Below are 22,923 nucleotides of genomic sequence, written 5' to 3' on the forward strand. Positions count from 1 at the left end.
GAGAGGTTTGATGTGTGTGTCCTCTTTGGCTGAGGACAGGGCGAGCGTCCTGCCTGATGAATCCCTCCGCCTCTTAAAATGGGATTACAGACTCACCCCTCCTCTCTCTCATTTGACAGAGCCTATAATTGGACATGTCAGCGGCAATTTAACATGATCCATTTATTTACCAATCCATCCTCCGAGTCATCAATCACCTCGCTGATCCCTCAGCCGCGCCGCCCGCTCTGCACAGCGGACACACGTTTGTTTGTGTGTGTGAGTCACTGTGTCTGTCCACGTGTGTGTGTGTGTGTGTCAGTCCGTGTGTGTGTGTGTGGGCGGCTGCGTAGCGGTGTAGGTGCGGGTTTGTCTGTTCCTGACCCCCCGCGGTGTCAGCAGGCACGGTGTGTTATTTGAGCAGGCAGCGATCGTGGTTATTGGCTGACATTTGGAACAGAGCCGAGGTGAGCTGGTGTGAGTCTTGAATAAATACTGGGAAGGCTCCCTGCCCGCCGCTGACCTTCTCATGAGCGCCGAGGGTCAGGGGGGTCCGGCGCTCTCTGTTATTGTGGAGATATTACTTGTATCACCTGTAAATTGACTCGCGTGGTCGGTTACAGCTCAGGTTTTCATCTTTTGTTTGTGTGTTTAACGGCAACGTGATTCTGTTGTGCGGTAACGTCTCTGTCTCTGTCTGTGTGTGTGTGTGTGTGTGTGTGTGTGTGTGTGTGTGTGTGTGTTCTGATCTCACAGGTCCGTCTAGAGTGGCCCACAGATCTAGCCATCAACCCTCTGGACAACTCGCTCTACATTCTGGATAACAACATCGTCCTCCAGGTAAAAAACGGAGAAAAACTCTTTCCTCTTTGGTTTCCTGTTGTGTTTCTTAACTCGCAGACGGCAAATTGCAGTGCTGTCACCCTCAGACGGGGTGAGGCCAATTAAGAAAGAGAATTATGTAAAAGGCCTTCAACAGGTTCTGAAGCAGTTGTTTTCAAAGCACTGTAGGAGCAAAGTAACGCTGTTCGCTGTAAAGACCGCAATTTCTATACTGGCATTGTGCGTTGTGATCGACAAGCCTCGACGCCGGCGCTCACACTCCACGTTTACAGTTTTGCCCGCTGTCACTTCCAATAAAGTCTCACTCAGGCGTGGAGGCAGCTTCCTCACACGTACAGCGCCCGTAGAGAAGAGGAGGGCACGGCAGGGAAGAGAGAGAAAGGCCAGTACGGACCTGCAGAGGCGGGCTGGTGATGTCATGGTGTCACAGCGAGCTCGCAAGGGCGCCCTCGGGGGGATAGTGGAGGAAAAACGTCTTGCAGAACGGCTCGCTCTGACAGCCAGACGGTCACATTTCCTGACGTGCCAGAAATCTATCTGATGGCTTGACGGCCACAGCGTTGAGTGACGGAGCGGTTAATCAGACGCCGTGTGTCACACAGCATCTCAATTAAGCTGCGAGGCTAACAGCAGACGGCTGCAGAGCAAATCAGGTTAAAACCTTCATTAAACGTTTCCTCCACATGGAATAGATAGAGCCTGTTGTTGTTGTGTTTCTTCTTCTTCTGCTGAAACTGTGTTTTATAACGCCGTCGACCTTCTCGCCGCCCCGCTCACTCAGGTGTCAGAGGGCCTCCAGGTCCGGATCGTGGCCGGGCGTCCTATCCACTGCCAGGTGCCGGGTATTGACCACCACCTGGTGAGCCGGGCGGCGGTCCGAGCCACCCTGGAGGCGGCCAAGGCCATCGCCCTCTCACACCTGGGCACGCTGTTCATCGCCGAGACGGACGAGAGACGGATCAACCGCATCCAGCAGGTCAGTCGGACTCTCACACACCTCCGGGCCGCGTTCCCTTTCCAAGGACTTCTATGCTAATTTCCGACACAAACTGGAGTCTGACTTCAGCTCTGATGGAAAGTCTTCAGCCAAGTAAACACTGTAATGAGCAGAGAGTGATGCCAGCTGAATAAATGCATTTACCAAGAAACTGTGTTGACAAAAGGCTACAACAAAGTGTGAACTCATTAAAGAGCTCGTCCAGTGTGTGTGTGTGTGTGTGTGTGTGTGTGTGTGTGTGTTGTGTGTGTGTTGTGCTTCTCCTTTCTGTTCCTCTCTGGTTTGTGTGTGAAGTTGCCACAGTTTGTCTCATTTGCATTCTCGTCACTGCCGTACTTTAAATATTGGCAAGAAGTTTTATCTGAAAGCTGAATGTGAACAGTAGCTTCAGTCAGCTCTGCCTCCAGCTTCAGTCAGCTGATCTGAGGTGATGAGCAGCTGCTTCCATCTTCCTCCTTACCTTCTGATATATATGTGTGTGTGTGTGTGTGTGTGTTTTGACTCAAAGCCCGACGCTGCCTCACGTCTAAAGGTGTGAAGCACTTCTATTAATGATCCAAACTAGATCCTAACCAGCTATAAGACCAAACATCGATCTGTCGCTGTGTGTCGAGCTCTGGATGTGCGTCACACACACACACACACACACACACACACACACACACACACACACTCACATTAAAGCTAAAGTCGTCATTAGGGATCTATAAACTCGCTGCTCCGTGACAAATCCAATGTTTCTGTGTGGCCTCCTGCTGATGGATCAAACCCGGCGATGGGACCGGCTGCCTGGCGACCCGGTGTCACCGTGCCGACGCCTCTTTCCTTCATCAAACACACTTAGTTCAATAGAGATTTTTCTCAAACACTGCAATTGCTCCGTGTGTTTGATTTGTGTAGCGACACAGTGAGACCCCGGAGCTTCTCCCGGTTTGGCACGCACAACTGAGCCTCCTCTTCATCGCTCGCCTCTGATTTCATTTCTCATCATTAATCCACATTGTCAGCTGAAGTGCTGATGGAAGGCTGTTATTATCCAGCTGGGGAGCGCAGATTAGACGTGGTTCAAACATGATCTTGTGTTTTCTGCGGTGATATTACAGTGTGTTTAGTAACCGTGTGTGTGACGTGTGTGTGTGTGTGTGTGTGTGTGTGCGCTTTTCAATGTCCCGCAGGTGTCGACCAACGGGGAGATATCGGTGATCTCAGGAGCGCCAACGGACTGCGACTGTAAAATAGACCCCAACTGTGACTGCTTCTCTGGTGGGTCATCAGACACACACACACACACACACACACACACACACACAGAGGCTGGCTGGCGAGCTGCGGGAGCTTTTTGTGTGACCGGGAAAAATATGTATGTAATAGATTGTGCATAATGGGACGACAGAATAAAAAAGATGTAATTTAATTGAGACAAACGGCGTCAGAAGTGTGTGTGTGTGTGTGTGTGTGTGTGTGTGTGTGTGCGCGCGTGTGTGTGTGTGTGTGTGTGTGTTTGTAGAAAAACAAGCCGCGACTGAACTGCCATTAATTGAAAATCTTGTCTTGATCATTGTTTTTGATTTTATTAGCAGGACTCATTTACATAGATAACATTTGAATCTGTGAAAAAGGCTTTGGCTGCCCACCGCCTTTTGAAATATAAAAGGCAATTATGCTGAAAGCTGCCTATGTAAGTAATGGAGAGTGTGTTCAAAATAACTGCACGATGTTAGGGAGCATGTGAAAGCGTGTGTGTGTGTGTGTGTGTGTGTGTGTGTGTGTCGGCGAGGCTGCACGTGTTGGTTTATTTTTGTTTGTATTCACAGCGACGCCTCTTCTTCTGCCGTCTCATTTTCAGTAGAAACCTTCTTCCATTCAAATCCATTCAGATTTCAGCTGGCGAGAGAAAAAGCTCTGAGGTTTGAAGCGCTGAGTGTGTGTGTGTGTGTGTGTGTGTGTGCATCATGGTAGGGCACCTGAGATGTAATAGAGGGGAGAAGAAAAGGACCAGACAAACACGCAGATGTTCCTTTGACAGTTAGGCCGTGCTTTCATTGTAAGTGTCACAGGATGTGATTTTATCATTTAATTCTGCTCATAAAAATCTGTCTCTTTTCTATTCAAAATGGAGGGAAGTGTCTCTGCCATGCCACAAGCCAATGGGCTGTAACCATCCCTATTTCTTGGGCTGTACTTTGCATATTTTCAATCATGTCTTGCTGTTAACAGATGATTACTCTCTTCAGATGCTTTCCGCTTCCATCCCTTCACCGTAAACACACACACACACACACACACACACATGCGGTGGCTTTGAACATGCACACATATGCGCACACACAGGCACAACACAAACAGACATGAATATGCACACAGGCATTCACACACACCACACGCCTCGTGCATGTTGTGGAGAGATAAAGTTCCACCTGCTGTCTGCAGCGACTCATCACAGACCTGCTGCAGCCTCCACAGGACACGCCCCCTCCCTCACCCTGCTGACAGACCACAGGCGTCTCCATCCGTTCAGGCTCCCACCGCCATCTGATAAGGCCCAGGTTACTCATAAGGAGACCACATCCCCTCTGTGGTGGCCTGGCCCGCTCTGGTCCTGAGCTGAACTGATAAGCCAAACTCTCGCACGCTGGCTCAGACTTGTTTTTGTGTCTAAGATGTTGATTTCTCGCTCCTCATGTCGCATTTCGCTCAGAAATAGTTTGTCCTCACTGAAGCGATGCCTCGGTTCTGCGTCTCTCCTCAGGTGATAGCGGTTACGCCCGAGACTCCCGCCTGAAGGCCCCCTCCTCCCTGACTGTGGCGCCCAACGGGACCCTGTATATCGCCGATCTGGGCAACATCCGGATCCGAGCCGTCAGCCCCAACCAGCCTCAGCCCAGCCCGGCCGGCCTGGTGGAGATCAGCTCCCCTCTGGACCAGGAGCTCTACGTCTTCAGCCAGGTGCGTGCACAGACACACACGGGCTCCGTTTACAGAGTGTGTGTGTTTACATGTTAAGTGTTCTGCTGGCTGAGTACCATCGCATCCGCATGAGAGCGTTTCTAAAATCCATTCCAAAACATGAACCTGGAAAAGTTCCCTTTGCATAAATTAATCTTCAAAAAAGGGAAACCCAACCTGAAAACACACCTGAGGATAATTAGAATGAGCAGAGCCAAGCAGAGAGGAGAGAGTGAGGAGGGAGAGGAGAGAGAGGAGCTACGTGTCCAAGTATCAACATCACATTAGACTCAAACACACCTCAAAGACTAGTTTTTAAAATAATTGGAGGTCCAACTTTCTCCTTCTGCACTGAGAGTAAAGTTCTGTACTGAGAGCTGACAGGAAGTCTGGTGCTCAGAAGACGTGTTGTCACGGAGACCAACTGCATTAGCACAACAGCCAGCCTGGACCCAGTTAGACTGAATATGATTTGGACCGAACCAGAATCAGGTTCCTAGATCCTAGATCCAAACCATATCTGTCTCCCTGTCTCTCTCTCCCTCCCTCCCTGTCTCTCTCTCTCTCCCTGTCTCTCTCTCCCTCCAGAACGGCTCCCACCTATTCACCAAGCACCTGATCACCGGCCACTTCCTGTATAACTTCACGTACGGCGCTGACGGCCAGCTGTTGGGTCTGGTGGGTCGGGACGGTCAGGGTCTCCAGGTGAGGAGAGACGCTCACGGAGTGCCGCTCTGGCTAGCGCAGCCTGGCGGACAGGTGTACTGGCTGTCGCTTAGCAACAGTGGAACACTGAGGAAGGTGTCAGCCCAAGGCCATGACATCGCCCACATCACTTACCATGGCAACACGGGTCTCCTAGCAACCAAGAGTGATGAGAACAGTTGGACCACTGTTTATGAGTAAGTTTACATCTTTCTCTGCCTCTGCTTTCCTGTCTGCCTGTCTGTCTCTCTGTCTGTCTCTCTGTCTCTCTGTCTGTCTTGCCGGGTGTCTGCGTGTTTGTGCATGTACACGCGTGTTAATCTGGGACAGAGTCCATGTGGGCATCTCGCCATGTGAGTTATGTGAGTGCCATCTGGTGGTAACTATGGAAACACCATCACTTTGGTGTGATGCAGATTATTTCTCCTCTTTGTAGTTTCTTGGTATTAAGAGCCTAATTAACTCAAGGACGTATTTGCTACATTTAGATCACGTACATACACACACACACACACACACACACACACACATCTGTCTGGATTATTCAGTGCTGCCAATGTATTCTTTGTCTTATATTCCACAGCTGGATAATTACAGTTATAAATCATTGTTGACACTTCCTCAGTGTCAATGTTGGTGTGTGTGTGTGTGTGCCTGAGCGTGTGTGTTTGTGTGTGTGATCATTTTCCTCTAATGTGTTTGCACTTTTTCGAAGGTACAACGGCGAGGGCCGCGTGACCAACATCACCCTCCCCACGGGTGAGGTGAGCGGTTTCCACGGTAACCTGGAGCGCTGGTCTCGGGTGGAGGTTGAAGCTTCCAACCGCGAGAACTTTGTCACCAGCACCAACTTGTCTGCCAGCGACACCATCTACACCTTTAAGCAAGGTGAAGATCAGCACTTGCATCGGAAAACCAGAGCGGCATGTGACTAACCACACACACACACACACGAATCAAATGGCCATAAACAGGAAAGATGCAGCCCCCCCGACCACCATGCGCCCGTCTCGTTTGCCACATTCGTTCCCCCGCAGCGTTTATGAGTCTCGTGCTCGTCCTCACCTTGAGACAGCGTCCACAGAAGTATGAGGAGGACAGACTGAGAGGTTACACTGATGATTAAACATTTATGGCTGCAATAATGTTGCTGTAACTTTGGTTGCCGTGCGCTCCTCTTCTTCTCCTTCTTCTTCTTCTTCTTCTTCTTCTTCTTCTTCTTCTTCTCCTTCTCCTTCCTCTTTGTTTCCTTCTTCTCCTCCTTCTACTTCTTCTTCTTCTCTTGATGCTAAAGCAGATTCCCCCGCTCTGCTTTAAGAAGAATTTAATCCGTCCTATAAATAATTCCAGCTCCGTCCTCTTTACATAACCAGACTGATGGTCCGAGGAAGTGCTTTCTGCTGCTTTTTTTATTCGCAAAAAAAAGGGAGTTTTTCAAGGCAAATGCGGCGGTCTGGTGAAATATCTAAGTGCCGGGGTAAAATGGAAAAAGAGGGCAGAGATGAGAAGACGGGAATATGAGAGTGGAGAGGAGAAGCTGCTCATGGGAGCCGTTTCCTCTCATGTCATCTCTTTAATTGCTTTCTAGCAGTTGTCACAATGACAGGACTGCGGGGAAGGAAAAACTGTTGTAACACACACACACACACACACACACACACACGTACGTACCCAGGCCTGTGCACAGTGATACAGTGTGACAGTGCTGCCAGGAAAGAGTGGAAATGAGCCCCTACCTCAGAATGCCCCCCGCCCCTCCCCTCCTCCTCCCCCCACCCACAGACTCTCATGATGTCGTCTGCTCTGCCTGTGAGGCAACAATAACCATATGTACAGACTGAGCTCTTAACGGGGACGAGGGAATGGAAGCAGCCACCCGGTTTATTAGCCGCGTTGAGTTTTTACGATTAGAATATCTCACTTTTTTTACGATTATTTCCACAACTTTGTTATTAGTTTTTTTTTGCTTTTCCAAAATGAATCAGAGACACGAGACTGAGCGATAAATCTCACTCACTTACTCACTTTAATCTTCCTGCAGTCTTACTCAGAAGAGGAGCAACACCTGCTCTGCTGCTGCTGCCGCCGCTGCCGCCAAAACGCTGCTGCACGTCTACGATAAAGACGGCACACAGTGTTTCTGAGAAACCTTGGTCAATGTGTGAAGATCTCATGACCCCACCACCTCGCTCGCCCCCTCGCTCTACCCCTCGCTCTACCCCTCGCTCGCCCTTCTCTTCTCTCTGAATCAAAAGCCCCGACGTGCGTTCATGACTTTATGATGTCGCCTGCATCGTGTCACATTGATTAGCTGCTCTGTGAGAAGCACAGAGTGTTTTTTCACACTTTTTTCTACTGTTGTTGCATATTTGCACATGTGGTTATACGTGTCTGTGCCTGTGTGTGTGTGTGTGTGTGTGTGTGTGTGTGTGGTGTGTGCGACCCCCTGCAGACCACGCTCAGAGCTCCTACAGGGTGAGTGCAGACGGGTCGTTCCTGGTGTCGCTGGCGAGTGGGATGGAGCTGTCACTCATCACGGAGCCCCTCCTCCCAGGGCCCGCAGGGGGAGGAGTCAGCCCCACGGCCAGCCGCTGCAACATCAGCCTGCCGGGAGACCACGCCCCCAGCCTGATCGAGTGGAGGCAGAGGAAGGAGCAGAGCAAGACCAACTACAGCACCTACGAACGCAGGCTCAGGGTACACACACACACACACACACACACACACCAAGGCCAATGTGAAGTCTCATACCGTATCAGTACCATGAAATCATACATGAGTCATCCAGAGTTTTTCATTTTATTTATTTTTCAGATACAGTTTTAAAATGTGTTTTGATTTATTTTATTTAATCGTGAAAAACCATCAAATCAAACTATTTCATAAAAATGTAACACTTAATAATATTAACAAAATAAGTTCAATAAAAACAGAATTTTAAATTTATTGCGACATTAAATAAACATGTTTCTTCTGCGCGTGTGTGTGGTGGGTGTTTGTTCCTGTGTGTGTGTTCCTGTGTGTGTGTGTGGAGCTTTAGAGGGTGCTTGTATGTGTGTCAAAAGGCCCGCAGCTATTCAGCCCTAAACACGCACACTTTTTAAATCCAAAATCGAAAAATGTTTGCTTGTTGTTTTGATTCGACACAGAATGATAAAACCATTTATTTTAAAAGAAATCTCTCCAATTCCACAGCATGAAAACAGTTAAATCCGTTGTTATGACTGGAATCAGAGTGACTTTGTCCTGTAATCCATCACAGAATCCACATGTCACAGCTGATCCTTTAAGATCCGTGTTGAGTTCAGCTTGGTGATCATCTCACACTTACACAAATTGTTTTGTTTCATAGTTGTTTTCTAAAATCCTGATCCAGATCCTTCTAGACTCAAATCCCACCTCTCTAGGAAACGAGCCTGAAGTCTTTGTGTCTTTTCTGTAGGAGAACAAACACACAAACACACAAACACAGGACGTGACCACAGAGCTCTGCAGTGCTCGGCTCTGCATGTTACCCAGGGTTACCTAATCTGACCTTTAAGCTCTCACCATGTCGTAATCACAAATGTCACCTCCACACACACACACACACTGTTCGCCAAATCAGTGGCACCAGTGTTGCATTACGTCAAAACAGAAGCTGTGAAGTGAGCGCTGATGTCACCGGAGGTCAAATGACTCTAAGATGTACTTTCCCAAGATTACACATCAACACAAACACCTCTTCTCTCACCTTTCCACGGCACGCACGCACACACACACACACACACACACACACACACACACACACACACTGCTGTATGTTTCACAGGAAAGGACATTTTATGTGTACTAATTAATTAGCAAACCTCGGGACTCGCTCGCTCGCTCGCTCACTTATTCACAAGGCAATTTATTGTTATTATGCCGGCCTGCTTTGCTCTTAATGTCACAATTCATTTATCTGAACTAATGGAATCACTGCAGAGACACGCCACTCCATTTATATCTGTCTCTGGCCTTTATTTGTAATTTATCATGATTATAAAGCAGTAAAATTAAAAAAAATATCTTTAACTTTTATTTTGTTTTGTTCTCCCACCCGGCGCTCGCTCGCCCCCCTCCCTCTCTCTCTCTCTCTCTCTCTCTCTCTCTCTCTCTCTCTCTCTCTCTCTCTCTTTTCCAGGCCCATAACAGGAACCTGCTCTCCATCGACTTCGACCAGAGCACCCGCGTGGGGAAGATCTACGACGACCACAGGAAGTTCACCCTCCACATCCAGTACGACGCACTGGGCCGTCCCATCGTCTGGTCGCCTAGCAGCAAGTACACAGAGGTCAACATCAGCTACTCGGCGGGGGGCCTCCTGGCGGCCATCCACCGCGGGGACTGGTCTGAGCGGCTGGAGTACGAGAGCGACAGGGTGGTGTCCAGATCCTGGGTGAACGGGAAGATCTGGAGCTACACGTATGCAGACAGAGTAAGAGCGGCGTCTGAGTGTGAGAGAGCCGACGAGGATGTGAAGGTTTCTGTGGTCGCCCCCCTGCTGAGAAGCGTTTGATAGTTTCACTCCTGTTTCATTTGGTTTCTTCTTTGTTATCAGCACAGCAGAAATCCATCACGTGTGTGTTTCCTCTCCAGTTTTCCAGGCTTCTTGCCTAGGAACAAAATTTAGTTAGAATTTAGTTTTGTAAGGTTCACATGCTGCTTTTTAGTATTTTTAGATAAGCAAAAAAAGTTCAAAGTCCGGTTCCAGAGCCCAAATGTGTTGGAATGAATAACTGGAACACCAAGTGAAGTGCAGAAAAAAAAGTCAAAGTTCACGACGGATGTTTACGGAGGCAAAATAGATTTATAAAAAGTAAAGTTTGGCTTTGCAGACTTAAGTTTGGGGCTCTAAAGATGACCTGGTCCTCACTGTGAGGGGTTAATACATACAAATGAAAGTGGTTAAAGTACTTTACATGAACTAGAGACCATTTGAGACAAGTGTTACTTTCCATTGATGTCATTAGGACAATGGTTCTCGAAGGTCGTGCCGTGCCGTGCCCTCGCCCATGACTCATCTCAATAACTGGTCTAGTCTGACACGTTCACCAACGTACGACCCCCGTCAGGGTGTTGCCCAGGAAACAGAGGGCAATGTCATGTTTCAGATGAAGAAGAATAATCTGAATAAGGTGAAGACGTCGCCTACGAGTGTGAACGGAAATATCACTATGAATCAATTGCTCGATACACATCTGAACGATCGAGTCACGCGAGGGCACAGCAAGTCTGCTGGCCCCCTGTAGGTGCCACGCCTCCCCCTGTAGGTGCCACGCCTCCCCCTGTAGGTGCCACGCTTCCCACGGTGAGAACCACAGCGGTATGTTAGAAAAGAAAGAACACAGTTTGAACGTTTCACAGCGTTTGATGAGAACGTGACTGAAAAATGTGCAAAACAAAAATTCCGTACTGTCTCTTTAAATGTGTGATGAGCCTCATAGAGACCAGAAGGTTTAATTTACGTCCTTTTGGAATTAATTGAAATAATGAATGAAATAATATCCCAGCTGAAATATTTTTAGTGTCCTGGACAGAATTAGAGTGTAATTTGGATTTGAGCACAGAAGCATTTAGATATTAATAACATCCTCATGAATGATTAAGACTTTGGTATCACACCTGAAGAAGAGCTCTGACACGGAAGAGAGCCGGCTTGATTCTGTCTAAACAGGAAGTGAAATCAAATTGAAACGCTCCAAACTCATAATTACAGAGATCAGACTTTAGTTTTGGTTTACGTCAATTGGCGAGAGGAGGTTCCTCCTCTGTGGGGCCAGGAAATAAAATGAGATATAAAAAAGAGAGCTCCAATCCAGCTCGTCTGAGAATAACAGCTCTCTCTCTCTCTCTCTCTCTCTCTCTCTCTCTCTCTCTCTCTCTCTCTCTCTCTCTCTCTCTCTCTCTCTCACTCACTCACTCACTCACTCACTCACTCACTCACTCACTCACTCACTGTGTGTGTCTCTCTCTCTCTCTCTCACTCTCTCTGTCTCTCTCTCCCTCTCTCTTTCTCTCTCTCTCCCTCTCCCTCTCTCTCTGTCCCTGCACAGTCCATTATGCTCCTCCTCCACAGCCAGCGCCGCTACGTGTTCGACTACGACCCAACGGACCGCCTGGTCGCCGTGACGATGCCCAGCATGGTGAAACACACCCTGCAGTCGCTGCTGTCCATCGGCTACTACAGGAACGTGTACACTCCCCCCGACAGCCAAGCCTCCTTCCTGCAGGACTTCACCCTGGACGGCCGGCTGCTGAGGTCTCAGTACCTGGGGACGGGACGCAGCGTCATATACAGGTACGGGTCTGGATCCGGCAAAGACCAGAATCTCCCTGCCTTTGCCCTTGAGCAAGGCACTGGACTGTAAGCCTGTTTCTGCCCCCTGCTTCTCTCAGTGAAGCCTCGTCACAGCAGAGCGTGTTTTTCTCTTCAGTCTGTGTTTGTTTATCTCACATAAATCTTCTTTAACGTGTGTTTTCATAATACTTCCCCTGCTCCTTTGTGCTGTTTTGGTTCGCTTTCAATTAAACTTGGAGGCGTTCTGCACCTTGGCACAGCCGTCCAGCGTATTCAACCATTAGAGATGCGATGAAGACGTTATAAATAACCGCCGCTGTCAAAACTTCCTTCAAAAAGTCTTTTTTTCTTCTTTGACGGCGCTGTAAACGACACAAAACATGCAACGTCCTCTTCATCCCGCCGTCCTTACAAATCACACTGATTGGCCTCTCGGGGAGGATGATTAAAGGTCACAGCTCCGATCATCATATCTCAGACACGCTGATGTGATTCTGATGAAAGATAAAGGACTGATGCTTTTTGGCAGAGTTGTGGCGTTTAAAGCACTTTATCCCCATTGGCTCAATAGGGGAGGCTGGAATAAATGGACTCATTTTCTGTATTTGAAAAGCCGTAACTGCTCCACCATCTGCTCCCACTTTGATGGAGCGCTGATGGATGATGCAGCCTTAGTTGTTCCTTAACAGGCGGAACAACAGGAAGAAAAGGAACAACAGGCTCCTGGGTGGAGAGCATGTTTACGTGTGTCTGACCGGACGGCGGAGAATACTGTTTCCTGTTTTGTTTCATGTTTCGTGTGTTTACCTTTAGACTCCTAACAGCCGATGCTACTTTATCATGTGATCTGTGTGAGTGATGCTCCTGTCACTGGACTCTTTCTGCAGGTACACACCGGCGGCGCGGCTCTCCGAGGTGGTTTACGACTCCACCCTTGTGACCTTTACTTACGACGAGGCCTCCGGCACCGTCAAGACCATTCATCTCACCCATAACGGCTTCATTAGCTCCATAAGATACAGACAGACGGGTGCGTATACACTCTAAAGGGCCCCGCTCACACAAATCAAAGTTTTATTTAAAAGGATGTGTCCCGGCGCAAATTCATCTCCGGGCTTCTGTGACAAGAAGTGCGCAATCATGCACACAGTGTGTGTTAAGACAGAAACCATATTTCAGTCTGGTTTTGAGTCAGCAGCAGCTTTATTTGATCAGAGACTGACATAGCCACAGTTGGTAGTGTGAATAGAAATGAATGTACAGATGGAAGAGACTGTGGTCTACCACAGCTCTAAATATGAGACCCCCCATCCCCCGCACACACACACACACACACACACAGACACACTCACACACACAGACACACTCACACACACACCCCGGGCTGCTACCTCCCCACCTGGACTATCAGGCTGCCTGATCAAAGTAAACAAGTGACTGTGTGAGTGTGTGAGTGGCAGCCTGTGTGTGTGTTGTGCGCTCACATGTGCTGTGTGAGTCCATAAGCGTCTGTGCTGCCCCTAAAAAAAAACATTAAATCTCACCGGAGACTTCGATTATGAATCTATTCATGTGACAGTTTGGTATTTTTGGAGGGGAAGATGGTTTGGAGGGCCGCTGCGCCTCACAAAGTGCTCAGCTTGTAGGTGTTACCCCACAAAGGCGTGCTTTAAGTGCCTCCTTCAGCTGTGGCAGCAGATACTGTATGTAAGGATGCTGCCATTGTTAATGCAGCTCACCAATTCCCTCAAGTTCCAGACGCGTCTCATCTTCTTCTACCGGTCCACTTCACACGGCTCGGCGATTGGCTCGCCGCGATCAGGTGTCGCTAATCTGCGAGGCACAGCAGAGCGTGCGCGTGTGTGTGTGTGTGTGTGTGTGTGTGTGTGTGTGTGTGTGTGTGTGTGTGTGTGTGTGTGTGTGTGTGTGTGTGTGTGTGTGTGTGTGTGTGTGTTTATCGCTTTGCCCTCGCCGTGAATGGACGCTCACCTTCCTTTAACTGATCTCATTTCAGCAGAACAAACGGAGCGTCAGAGAGAGGAGAGATAGCGGTAATTGTCCCATGAGAGGCGGCGGGGAAGAGCGGGGGACAGGAAAGGGACAGAGAGAAAGAGAGAGAGAGAGGTGGGCGAGGGAGAGGAACGGAGTAGGTAAGGGAAGATGACAGCGCGGGGAAGTGACAGAGGAAGGAGATGAACAGACTGCAGGCTCCCCTGGGCTGAGAGCCTCCATCTCACTCCCACTTCTGCTGCCATTCCGCCATTAGCACAGGTTTAGAATCAACAATCCTCGGAAATTACAGACAAAGAGAGAGAGCGGGGGGAGCGAGAGAGAGGGAGTGTAATGCTAATCCAGCTCGCTACCGTCGCCATGGCGAGACAGTCAGTCATTTTAACTGCAATCAGAGTCATCTCAGATCGCGGCGTAATGGTGTTTCATTAGCGGCTCTGTTTCCAAACGCTGGATGAGAAGCAGCAGCAGAGGCAGCAGAGGTGATGAATGGTGTTGTTAAACTTGATGTTCTGACATTAAGCAGCACATTGGCCCATCATGGCTATTGTCTTTAGATTTCATTATCTCTCCGTATTAAAGGTCACCGGTGGAAATGCCACGGCGGTGTGGGGATAGTTAAGATGGAACGGATCGCTCAGCGTGCGTCTGTGTTAATGATGTTGAATTAGTCCTTGATTTTAATTAATTAGGCGAGCGTCTCTCCGGTGCAGCTGCCCGGTGCTCACCCGTGTGCCACGTGTGTGAAGTGTGTTTGAACGCTCAACGTGTCAATATTTGCTGAAGGTCCTGACACAAATCCGCTCCGGTTCTCTCCGTGCAGGTCCCCTGACGAGCCGGCAGATCTTCCGCTTCAGCGAGGAGGGTTTGGTCAACGCTCGCTTCGATTACAGCTACAACAACTTCAGGGTCACCAGCATGCAGGCGGTGATCAATGAGACGCCTCTGCCTATAGATCTGTATCGATACGTGGACGTGTCGGGGAGAGTCGAGCAGTTCGGCAAGTTCAGCGTCATCTTCTACGACCTCAACCAGGCAAGCAGATTAGATCGTTTGGGTTTGATGTTTGTCCTGTGGTCTTCAGTGTTCAGAGGCTCTAATCTCTAACCTGTCTGTCTGCGGGGGTCTCAGGTGATCACCACCCACCTGATGAAGCACACCAAGGTCTTCAACTCCTACGGCCAGGTGGTGGAGGTCCAGTACGAGATCCTCAAGTCCATCGCCTACTGGATGACCATCCAGTACGACTCGTCGGGCCGCACCACCACCTGCGACATCAGGGTGGGCGTGGACAACAACGTGACGCGCTACACCTACGAGTACGACGCCGACAGCCAGCTGCAGAGCGCCTCGGTCAACGAGCGGCCGCAGTGGCGCTACAGCTACGACCTGAACGGGAACATCAACCTGCTGAGCCACGGCACCAGCGCCAGGTAGAGGAGCTCAGACTTACACTTACCATCTGACTGATGACTTTAATCACATAACTAATGTGTTAAGCTGAATTCTCATAAAGTCGTTATATGAGCGTTATTTTCTGGAGTTGTGCTCAGTTTCACTCGTGCTTGAGTCTTTATTACCTGTGATTAACTCCTAATGAAGAGTGAAGCATAGGTATAGTTTCCATGGTTACCTGCAGGGTGATATACTGCATAGCGTCTGGTTCTGTGTCGCATTTATACATTAATAACAACGAGCTACAACTGCCTGAAAGTAGAAACAAACTGAAAATCTGCTTCATTATTTTAATCTTTAAATCATATCAGACAGTTTCATACCTTACTTATTTTTGTATTAAACATTCTGAATGAAACGTTAGCAGGTCATTTGCAGGCTGTCAGTGATCTTTCCCCCCCCCCCCGGAACACACACACGTTATGAAACACACACACACACACACGCTTGTTGACAGGTGAATGTAGAGATCAGATCCAGGTGTAAATCGTTCTCACAGCTGTGTTGCTGTCACACGTCTGAGTGTTTCTCAGTGATAATAGATGAAAACCAAACCAATAAGGCTTCATTATGTAAACACGTGTTGTTATTGTTGTTATTCATGTGTTAATCATTGCTGGCGTGTGTTTGCTGATGTCCCCGGCCCTTTTCTTCAGGCTGACCCCGCTGCGTTACGACCAGAGAGACCGCATCACGCGTCTGGGCGAGCTGCAGTACAGCGTGGACGACGACGGCTTCCTGCGCCAGCGAGCCAACGACCTGTTCGACTACAACTCCAACGGCTTGCTGACCCGCGTCCACAACCGCGTGACGGAGCGCTCGGTGTGGTACCGCTACGACGGGCTGGGCCGCCGCGTCGCCACCAAGAGCAGCCAGGGCCAGCAGCTGCAGTTCTTCTACGCCGACCTGTCCAACCCCACCAGGGTCAGCCACCTGTACAACCACAGCAGCAACCTGATCACATCCCTCTACTACGACCTGCAGGGACACCTCATCGCCATGGAGCTGAGCAGCGGCGAGGAGTACTACGTGGCGTGCGACAGCGTGGGAAGCCCGCGAGCCGTCTTCTCCAGCAAGGGCCGGCTGGTGAAGGAGATCCTCTACACGCCGTACGGAGAGGTCTACCTGGACACGAACACGGACTTCCAGCTGGTCGTCGGCTTCCACGGCGGCTTGTACGATCCGTTCACGCGTCTGGTCCACCTGGGGAGGCGGGACTACGACACCCTGGCCGGGCGATGGACCTCCCCCAACCACGAGCTGTGGGGAGAACTCAGCAAAGAGCCCAAGCCCTTTAACGTATACGCCTTCAAGAATAACTGCCCCGTGGGGAGAGTGGAGGAGGTGACCCAGTTTACTACAGGTGAGCTGAATGCAGTCACACACACACTCACACACACTCTCACACACACACACACTCCCTCGCACCCCAATCACTGACTGACTCAAAACAAGCTGCCACAATGCCAGTGTGACGGCGACGCAGAGCGAGTGTTTCGCTCAGCGGCACCGACTCCCACACACACACACACACGCCTGCCACAAAGAAGAAGAAGAAGAAGAAGAAGAAGAAGTGAAAGGGGCGCGCTGGAAAACTACAGGTGAGCCGAGCGGCAGAGAGAAGAAGATGTGACAGACAGAGCGTACAGGCAGCAGAGAGGACGGCCCGTCTCTGATCATCGTGTTTCTTAACACAGACTGCTTTGTTTTGTTTGCTGTCAAGAACACGCCGTCTCCCTGAGAGGCACAACACAAACCAGAGAGAGAGAGAGAGGAGGGAGAGAGACGCTGAGCGGGGAGAGAGAGAGGAGGGAGAGAGAGAGAGCGAGAGGAAGGGAGGGGGAGGAGAAAAGAGAGAGAGACGCCAAGCAGAGAGAGAGAGTGAGGGGGCGAGACGGAGAGAGAGAGAGTGGCTGGGGGGGAGAGAGAGAGAGAGAGGTGATGGAGGGAGAGGATGAAAGCAGGATGGCGGCGGGGTCGTCCGTCCTTCTGCTTAATGGAAGCTTCATGTGTTTGGTCACGTTCTCCTGCAGCAGAGTGTTTACTGCAGAGGAAAGTTGATTTGTCAGCTTGGAGACGTCAGCTGAGGCCTCTGTCACCTTCAATGTGTCATTTCCTGTTTCCTTCATGTTACGCTTCCTGATTTGTTTCACACACTGGATTGTTAACCTCACTCTGCTGCTGCAAACCTGTCGCTCAACCTGTGTGTGTGTGTGCGTGTGTGTCTGTGTGCGGGACTGTATATGTGTGTGTGTGTGCGTGAGTCTCTGTGTATGTGGGTGACTGTATATGTGTGTGTGTGTGTGTCTCTGTGTGTGTGGGTGACTGTTTATGTGTGTGTGTGTGTCTCTGTGTGTGTGGGTGACTGTTTATGTGTGTGTGTGTGTGTGGGTGCATGAGTCTCTGTGTGTGTGGGTGACTGTATATGTGTGTGTGTGTGTGTGTCTGTGTGTGTGGGTGACTGTATATGTGTGTGTGTGTGTGTGTGTGTGTGACTGTATATGTGTGTGTGTGTGTGTGTGTCTCTGTGTGCGTGGGTGACTGTATATGTGTGTGTGTGTATATGTGTATGTGTGCGTGTGCGTGTGTGTGTGTGTCTCTGTATGTGTGTGTGTGTGTATGTCTGTGTGTGTGTGTCTCTGTATGTGTGTGTGTCTCTGTATGTCTCTGTGTGTCTATATGTGTGTCTGTGTGTCTCTGTGTCTCTCTCTCTCCTCTGTCTGTCTCTCTCTCTCTCTCTCTCTCTCTCCTCTGTCTCTCTCTCTCTCTGTCTCTCTCTCTCTCCTCTCTCTCTCTCTCTCTCTGTCTCTCTGTCTCTCTGTCTCTCTCTCTCTCTCTCCTTCCCTGGCTCATCTGTGTCTCCTCTGTCCTCATGCAGACATCGGTCGCTGGCTGCAGCTGTTTGGCTTCCAGCTTCATAACGTGGTCCCAGGCTTCCCCAAGCCTGAGGTGAGCAGCATGGAGCAGACGTACGAGCTGATGAAGACGCAGACCAAGACGCAGGACTGGGACTCCAGCAAGGTGCGGTTGTCAGGAGGAAGCATCTACTAACACACAACACACACATCACACACATGAACATGCATACCAACATCTGAAATTAAAATGCAAAGTAATTCCATTATTTGGTCAGAATGTGCCTGATTCATGTTTACATCACTCTAAGGTGGTTTCCTCTTACTGGATCTTTATCATCTGAGTCAATTTTCCACTGAACCACGTAGATATTGATCAACTTGATGAGCTTGAATCTGAACTTTGACCTCACGGTGTTCCTGTCTTTCATTCTCTCCCGTATTGATCCCTGATTAAACGATCGTAGCGTTAATAACTGATCACATCATCAACAAACTGCTTAGCATTCAATTCAAAATGTAAGTTTGAGAAGCAGACACTGAGAGGTTGAAGACTTTCAGGTGTAATACATTTTTACAGGACTTTGACATCATTAAATCTATTTTGGGAGTTGCTTATGTGACTTCATATGTAGGTCCGGCCCTGCCACCACACACACACACACACACACACACACACACTGTAATTAGTTAATTCAAGACAGCGTAGCCGCGACAGAATGCTAACCTGTAGCTGAGATTATATAAGAGCCCCTTTAATGAGCTGCGGGGTCTCACATCAATAGCTTTACTTTATTGTTAATGAGTGTGCGTCTGTCACATCAGCAGAAACCTTTCCAACGTCTGCATTTGTCACACGGAGCTCCGGTCCGCCGCCAAAAAGCAACAAATGAACGACAAAGAACTTCAGACAAATGGCACAAATAGTATTAAAATCACAGCGGCGCCCCAGAGACTTGGCGCCCCCCCCCCGTGGAGCTTCACGTCTTAATGTCCCCCGATGCTGATCTGGAGTTGTTTACAGCAGAGACGCCTGTAAACACAGCGGGAAAACAAACATCATCATCAGTTTACATAAAATGCAAAATTCAGATTTTTTTCCATTACAGAGATGCGACTATTATTGTTTTTATTATTATTTAACAAACCAGAGGCGTCCGGCTCGGTGTAATGAATCTCCCTTGTAGTGGTGCTGTTTTACGAGATCGGTGACGTAAACCTGAAAATTCAAACTACCCTCAGGCGGCTCAAGGGACAGCCTGAGATTGAGAGCTTTTACTTTCAGATAAAGTGTAATGATGATGGCGATAATGGCGTTGAGCTTGAGAGGCGTTTAAAGAGGCTCTCAGAGTTTGAGGTGTCGAGGGTCCAACCAGGAGGCAGCCTTTGATTTCACATTATGTCTTCAGAAGCAGCTCAGTCATTGGTGTTCTCCTCCCTCAGGTGGTGCTGGGTATCCAGTGTGAGCTCCGCAGACAGCTGAGGAGCTTCATCTCCTTGGAGAGGTTGCCGTTGGTCTCCGAGCCCGTGGGTTCCTCCTGCCACCGCCCGTCTCACCCTCCTCCCTTCGCCTCCAGACCGTCTCTCCTCGGCCCCAGCATTCGCTTCGCCGTCTCCCACGGCCACGTCAGCGCAGAGGTCATCGGCGTGGCCAGCGAGGACAGCCGTCGCATCGCAGCCATTTTAAACGGCGCCGTCCACCTGACCGGCCTGAGCTTCACCGTGCACGGCTGCGACACACACCACTTCCTGCAGTCGCGGCCCATCGAGGACGACCTGGCTCTGGGGCTAGGAGTCGGCGGGCGCGTCCTGGAGAGCGGCGTCAACGTGAGCGTGTCGCAGATGAGCGCCACGGTGGGCGGCAGGACTCGACGATTCGCCGACATCACCCTCCAGCAGGGGGCGCTGTGTCTGTGCGTGCGCTACGGCGGCAGCGAGGAGGAGGAGCAGGCGCGGGTGAGGGAGGAGGCGCGCAAGAGAGCAGTGGAGGGCGCCTGGGAGAAGGAGAAGAAGAGGGTGGAGGAAGGGGACGGAGGAAGCAGAGCGTGGAGCGAAGCGGAGAAGCAGCAGCTGCTGACGGGCGGCCGCGTTCAGGGTTACGACGGCTACTACTCCCTGCCTATAGAGCAGCAGCCCGAGCTGTCCGACTGCTCGTCCAACATCCACTTTATGACTCTGAGCGAGGTGGGGGGCAGGTAACAGAGACACACTCACAGCCCCCCGCCCCACCAAAGACTGCCTGTTTCTACTCTACTCTGATTTGTTCTACCGTTTCTATACCGCATCACAAAAAAGAAGAAGAAGACGACGACGAGGAAGAGGAACACGGATCGGGGGGGGAAGAGAGATTCCTTTCCAAATGCCTTTAATTGTGACAAAATGATGGTATTTTATTATTATCGTCCAGTTTCTCCAATTTCTAACAGTGGCACAAAGCTGTGTGGTTTGGCTGTGGCTTTGCTTTTTGTATCCAGACTCGCCTGGGACTGAATGACCGACAGACCCGACCCGACCCGACCTGACTCGACCTGACTGAACCGACCTGACCCGACTGCCCTGACCTGACCCGACCCGACTTTCATCCATCTGCCGTCTCGACAGCGTTTCCACCGCATCGGACGTTCTCTCCGTTTCTCCGTTTCGCCGAACTGTACAAACCCGAGACTTTAGGACCGCCGGTGATTTTCCTCCTCGTCCCGACTCCAATCAAGAGCTCTCCGGTTGCCATTTGAGTTCCTTACATGGTTTACCTCGGATATACTATCGTTTACATATTGTGTAAGAGAGGCCTTGTCGACTCGGACGCTCCCCTTTAGAGAAGGAAACTGTGTGTGTGTTCTCCGCCTCTGGTGTGCTCCCACAGTAGTTTGTATGAGTGTGTAATACTGAAATCAAGAATGTACATAGCCAGTGCTTTCACACACTGAAACAAGTGCTCAGCTGGAAGTTCTGTTGTTCATAAGTAAGTGTCAGTATTGTTAATCAATAGAAGAACAATAACATTTTTGCAAAGAATTATACATGGCTATAGTAAATATTCTCGCTGAAATCTGACTTTATTGGGTTACAATGCTGATTAAAGTTATTATGTGTGAATTACTGCTGCCTGGGACTCTCACTCTCTCTCCCTCTCCCACTCTCTCTCTGTCTCACTCTCTCTCTCTCCTCTATCTATCTCTTTGTTTCTTTCTCGCTCTCCGCTCTTTCTTTATCTTTGTCATCTCTTCCTCCCAGTCAACTCTCCCTGTACTTGCTCTCACTCTCTCTCCCTCTCCCTCTCTCTCTCTCTCTCTCCCTCTCTTCTCTCTCTCTCCTCTATCTCTTTCTATCTGTAGTTGTTGTCTTTCTCGCTCTCCACTCTTTCTTTATCTCTGTCATCTCTTCCTCTAAGTCAACCGTCCCTGTACTTGCTCTCACTCTCTCTCTCTCTCTCTCTCTCTCTCTGTCTATCTGCTCTTTCTCTCGCTCTCTGTCTCGTTCTTTATCCTTTTCTTTTTCATTCTCATTCTCTGTTCTCTCTCTTTATCTCTGTCATCTCTTCCTCTCCGTCCCTGCACTTGCTTTTCTATCTTCTCTGATTCGCCGTCTCTTTATCTTGCTCTCTCTCTTTCTCCTTCTGTCTGTCTGTTCTCTATCAATGTCAACTCTCACTCTATTTGCGCCCTCTTTCTTTATTTCTCCCCCTCTCTCTCTCTCTCCCTCTCTCCTTCCCTCTCACCATTGCTCCTCCTTTGTTCTCGGTCCTGGGAGTTGGTAACTTTCTCCAGTCGTCTCTTCTTCATTGGGGGAGGAGGGGAAGGGACGCCGGTGTCTGTCTGAGGGGGCTGAGAGGGAAAAGAAAACAGGCAGACGGAGGAAAGTGAGCAAGGAAAGTGACAGCTGAGGCTCAGTGAGTGGGCGTCGAGTGCAGGAGGGGGCAGGACCTGGACGCGGCTCTGCAGCTCGTCTCCTCGTCTCCTCTCGTCTCCTCTCATTAGGAAACGCCAATCAGACTCCGAGCGAGCCGCATCGAAAAATAAAAGTTAAGAGAGTGAGAAAGAAGAAAAAAAAGTGGTTTGTTTTTGTTTTCCGTCTCACTACCACTAATCCACCTCCCTACCCGTCTGCCTTACCGCGCCCCCCCCTCTCCCCCCCTCCCCTCCCTCTCACCGCGCCCTCCCCTCCGTTACTCGCCGCCATCTGCCCGCCATATTAATTGTTTGTGTTCCTCTCCTGGGCAGCGGATGACAGAGCCGCAGCGTGCATATGTTCCCACGGTGAACAGGTGATATACGTTCCTGACGAGCACGCCGCTGATCTGTCTGCGATGCACCTTCGCTTCTAAACCATATGCTCCGCTAGATACTGTCCAACCTCATCTCAGCGCTGAAAAGATAGAGGGTCCGGTTGCTAGGAGACCGCTGCACGGGAGAATTGTGCTAGCAGAATGGATTCACACTCTCTCTCTCTCTCTGACTGTCTCTCTCTTCTACCTCTGCCGTGGATGTTATGTTATTGCCTCTGTGTGTGTGTGTGTGTTAGCGTGATACATTTTGATAGATTTGTATTCTATATTGCTTGGAGGTCGGGGTCAAGCGACATCATTCTGATCTGGATCGGAGCCATACACAACCATTCAGACTGCTCGTCCTGCGTTTACACCATGTGACCACTAGATGGTAGCAGAGACGGAGGTCGGCCTTTGGGTCTGTGGGATTTTCAGAAATGCTAATTTAAGAATTCCCTCGCGAACAAAAAACCACTCTCAAATTTTAAAGTCACATTTCTTCTGCCCTCCAGGTTCAATAAGGACAAACAAACTTCATGTTCCA

The 22,923-nt window shown here is 49.7% G+C and overlaps 1 protein-coding gene across 1 annotated transcript in view; it reads left to right on the forward strand.

The window, feature by feature from the left end:
* Nucleotides 1–21,990, forward strand: part of tenm1 (teneurin transmembrane protein 1) — a 154,235-nt gene extending 132,245 nt beyond the window's left edge. The window contains exons 23-37 of the mRNA XM_076143376.1: nucleotides 736–819; nucleotides 1,604–1,798; nucleotides 2,995–3,082; nucleotides 4,569–4,765; nucleotides 5,354–5,667; nucleotides 6,186–6,358; nucleotides 7,923–8,167; nucleotides 9,636–9,929; nucleotides 11,548–11,792; nucleotides 12,680–12,822; nucleotides 14,626–14,837; nucleotides 14,934–15,235; nucleotides 15,914–16,620; nucleotides 18,136–18,278; nucleotides 19,556–21,990. Coding sequence (XP_075999491.1) covers nucleotides 736–819; nucleotides 1,604–1,798; nucleotides 2,995–3,082; nucleotides 4,569–4,765; nucleotides 5,354–5,667; nucleotides 6,186–6,358; nucleotides 7,923–8,167; nucleotides 9,636–9,929; nucleotides 11,548–11,792; nucleotides 12,680–12,822; nucleotides 14,626–14,837; nucleotides 14,934–15,235; nucleotides 15,914–16,620; nucleotides 18,136–18,278; nucleotides 19,556–20,311 — 4,098 coding nt within the window. The 3' untranslated portion in view covers nucleotides 20,312–21,990. The remainder of the gene's footprint in view (nucleotides 1–735; nucleotides 820–1,603; nucleotides 1,799–2,994; nucleotides 3,083–4,568; nucleotides 4,766–5,353; nucleotides 5,668–6,185; nucleotides 6,359–7,922; nucleotides 8,168–9,635; nucleotides 9,930–11,547; nucleotides 11,793–12,679; nucleotides 12,823–14,625; nucleotides 14,838–14,933; nucleotides 15,236–15,913; nucleotides 16,621–18,135; nucleotides 18,279–19,555) is intronic.
* The last annotated feature ends 933 nt before the right edge of the window (nucleotides 21,991–22,923 follow it).

Source organism: Genypterus blacodes, unplaced genomic scaffold (genome assembly GCF_046128005.1).
Source record: "Genypterus blacodes isolate CSIRO-AG114 ecotype Tasmania unplaced genomic scaffold, CSIRO-AGI_Gbla_v1 ptg000024l_1, whole genome shotgun sequence".
Lineage (NCBI taxonomy): Eukaryota > Metazoa > Chordata > Actinopteri > Ophidiiformes > Ophidiidae > Genypterus > Genypterus blacodes.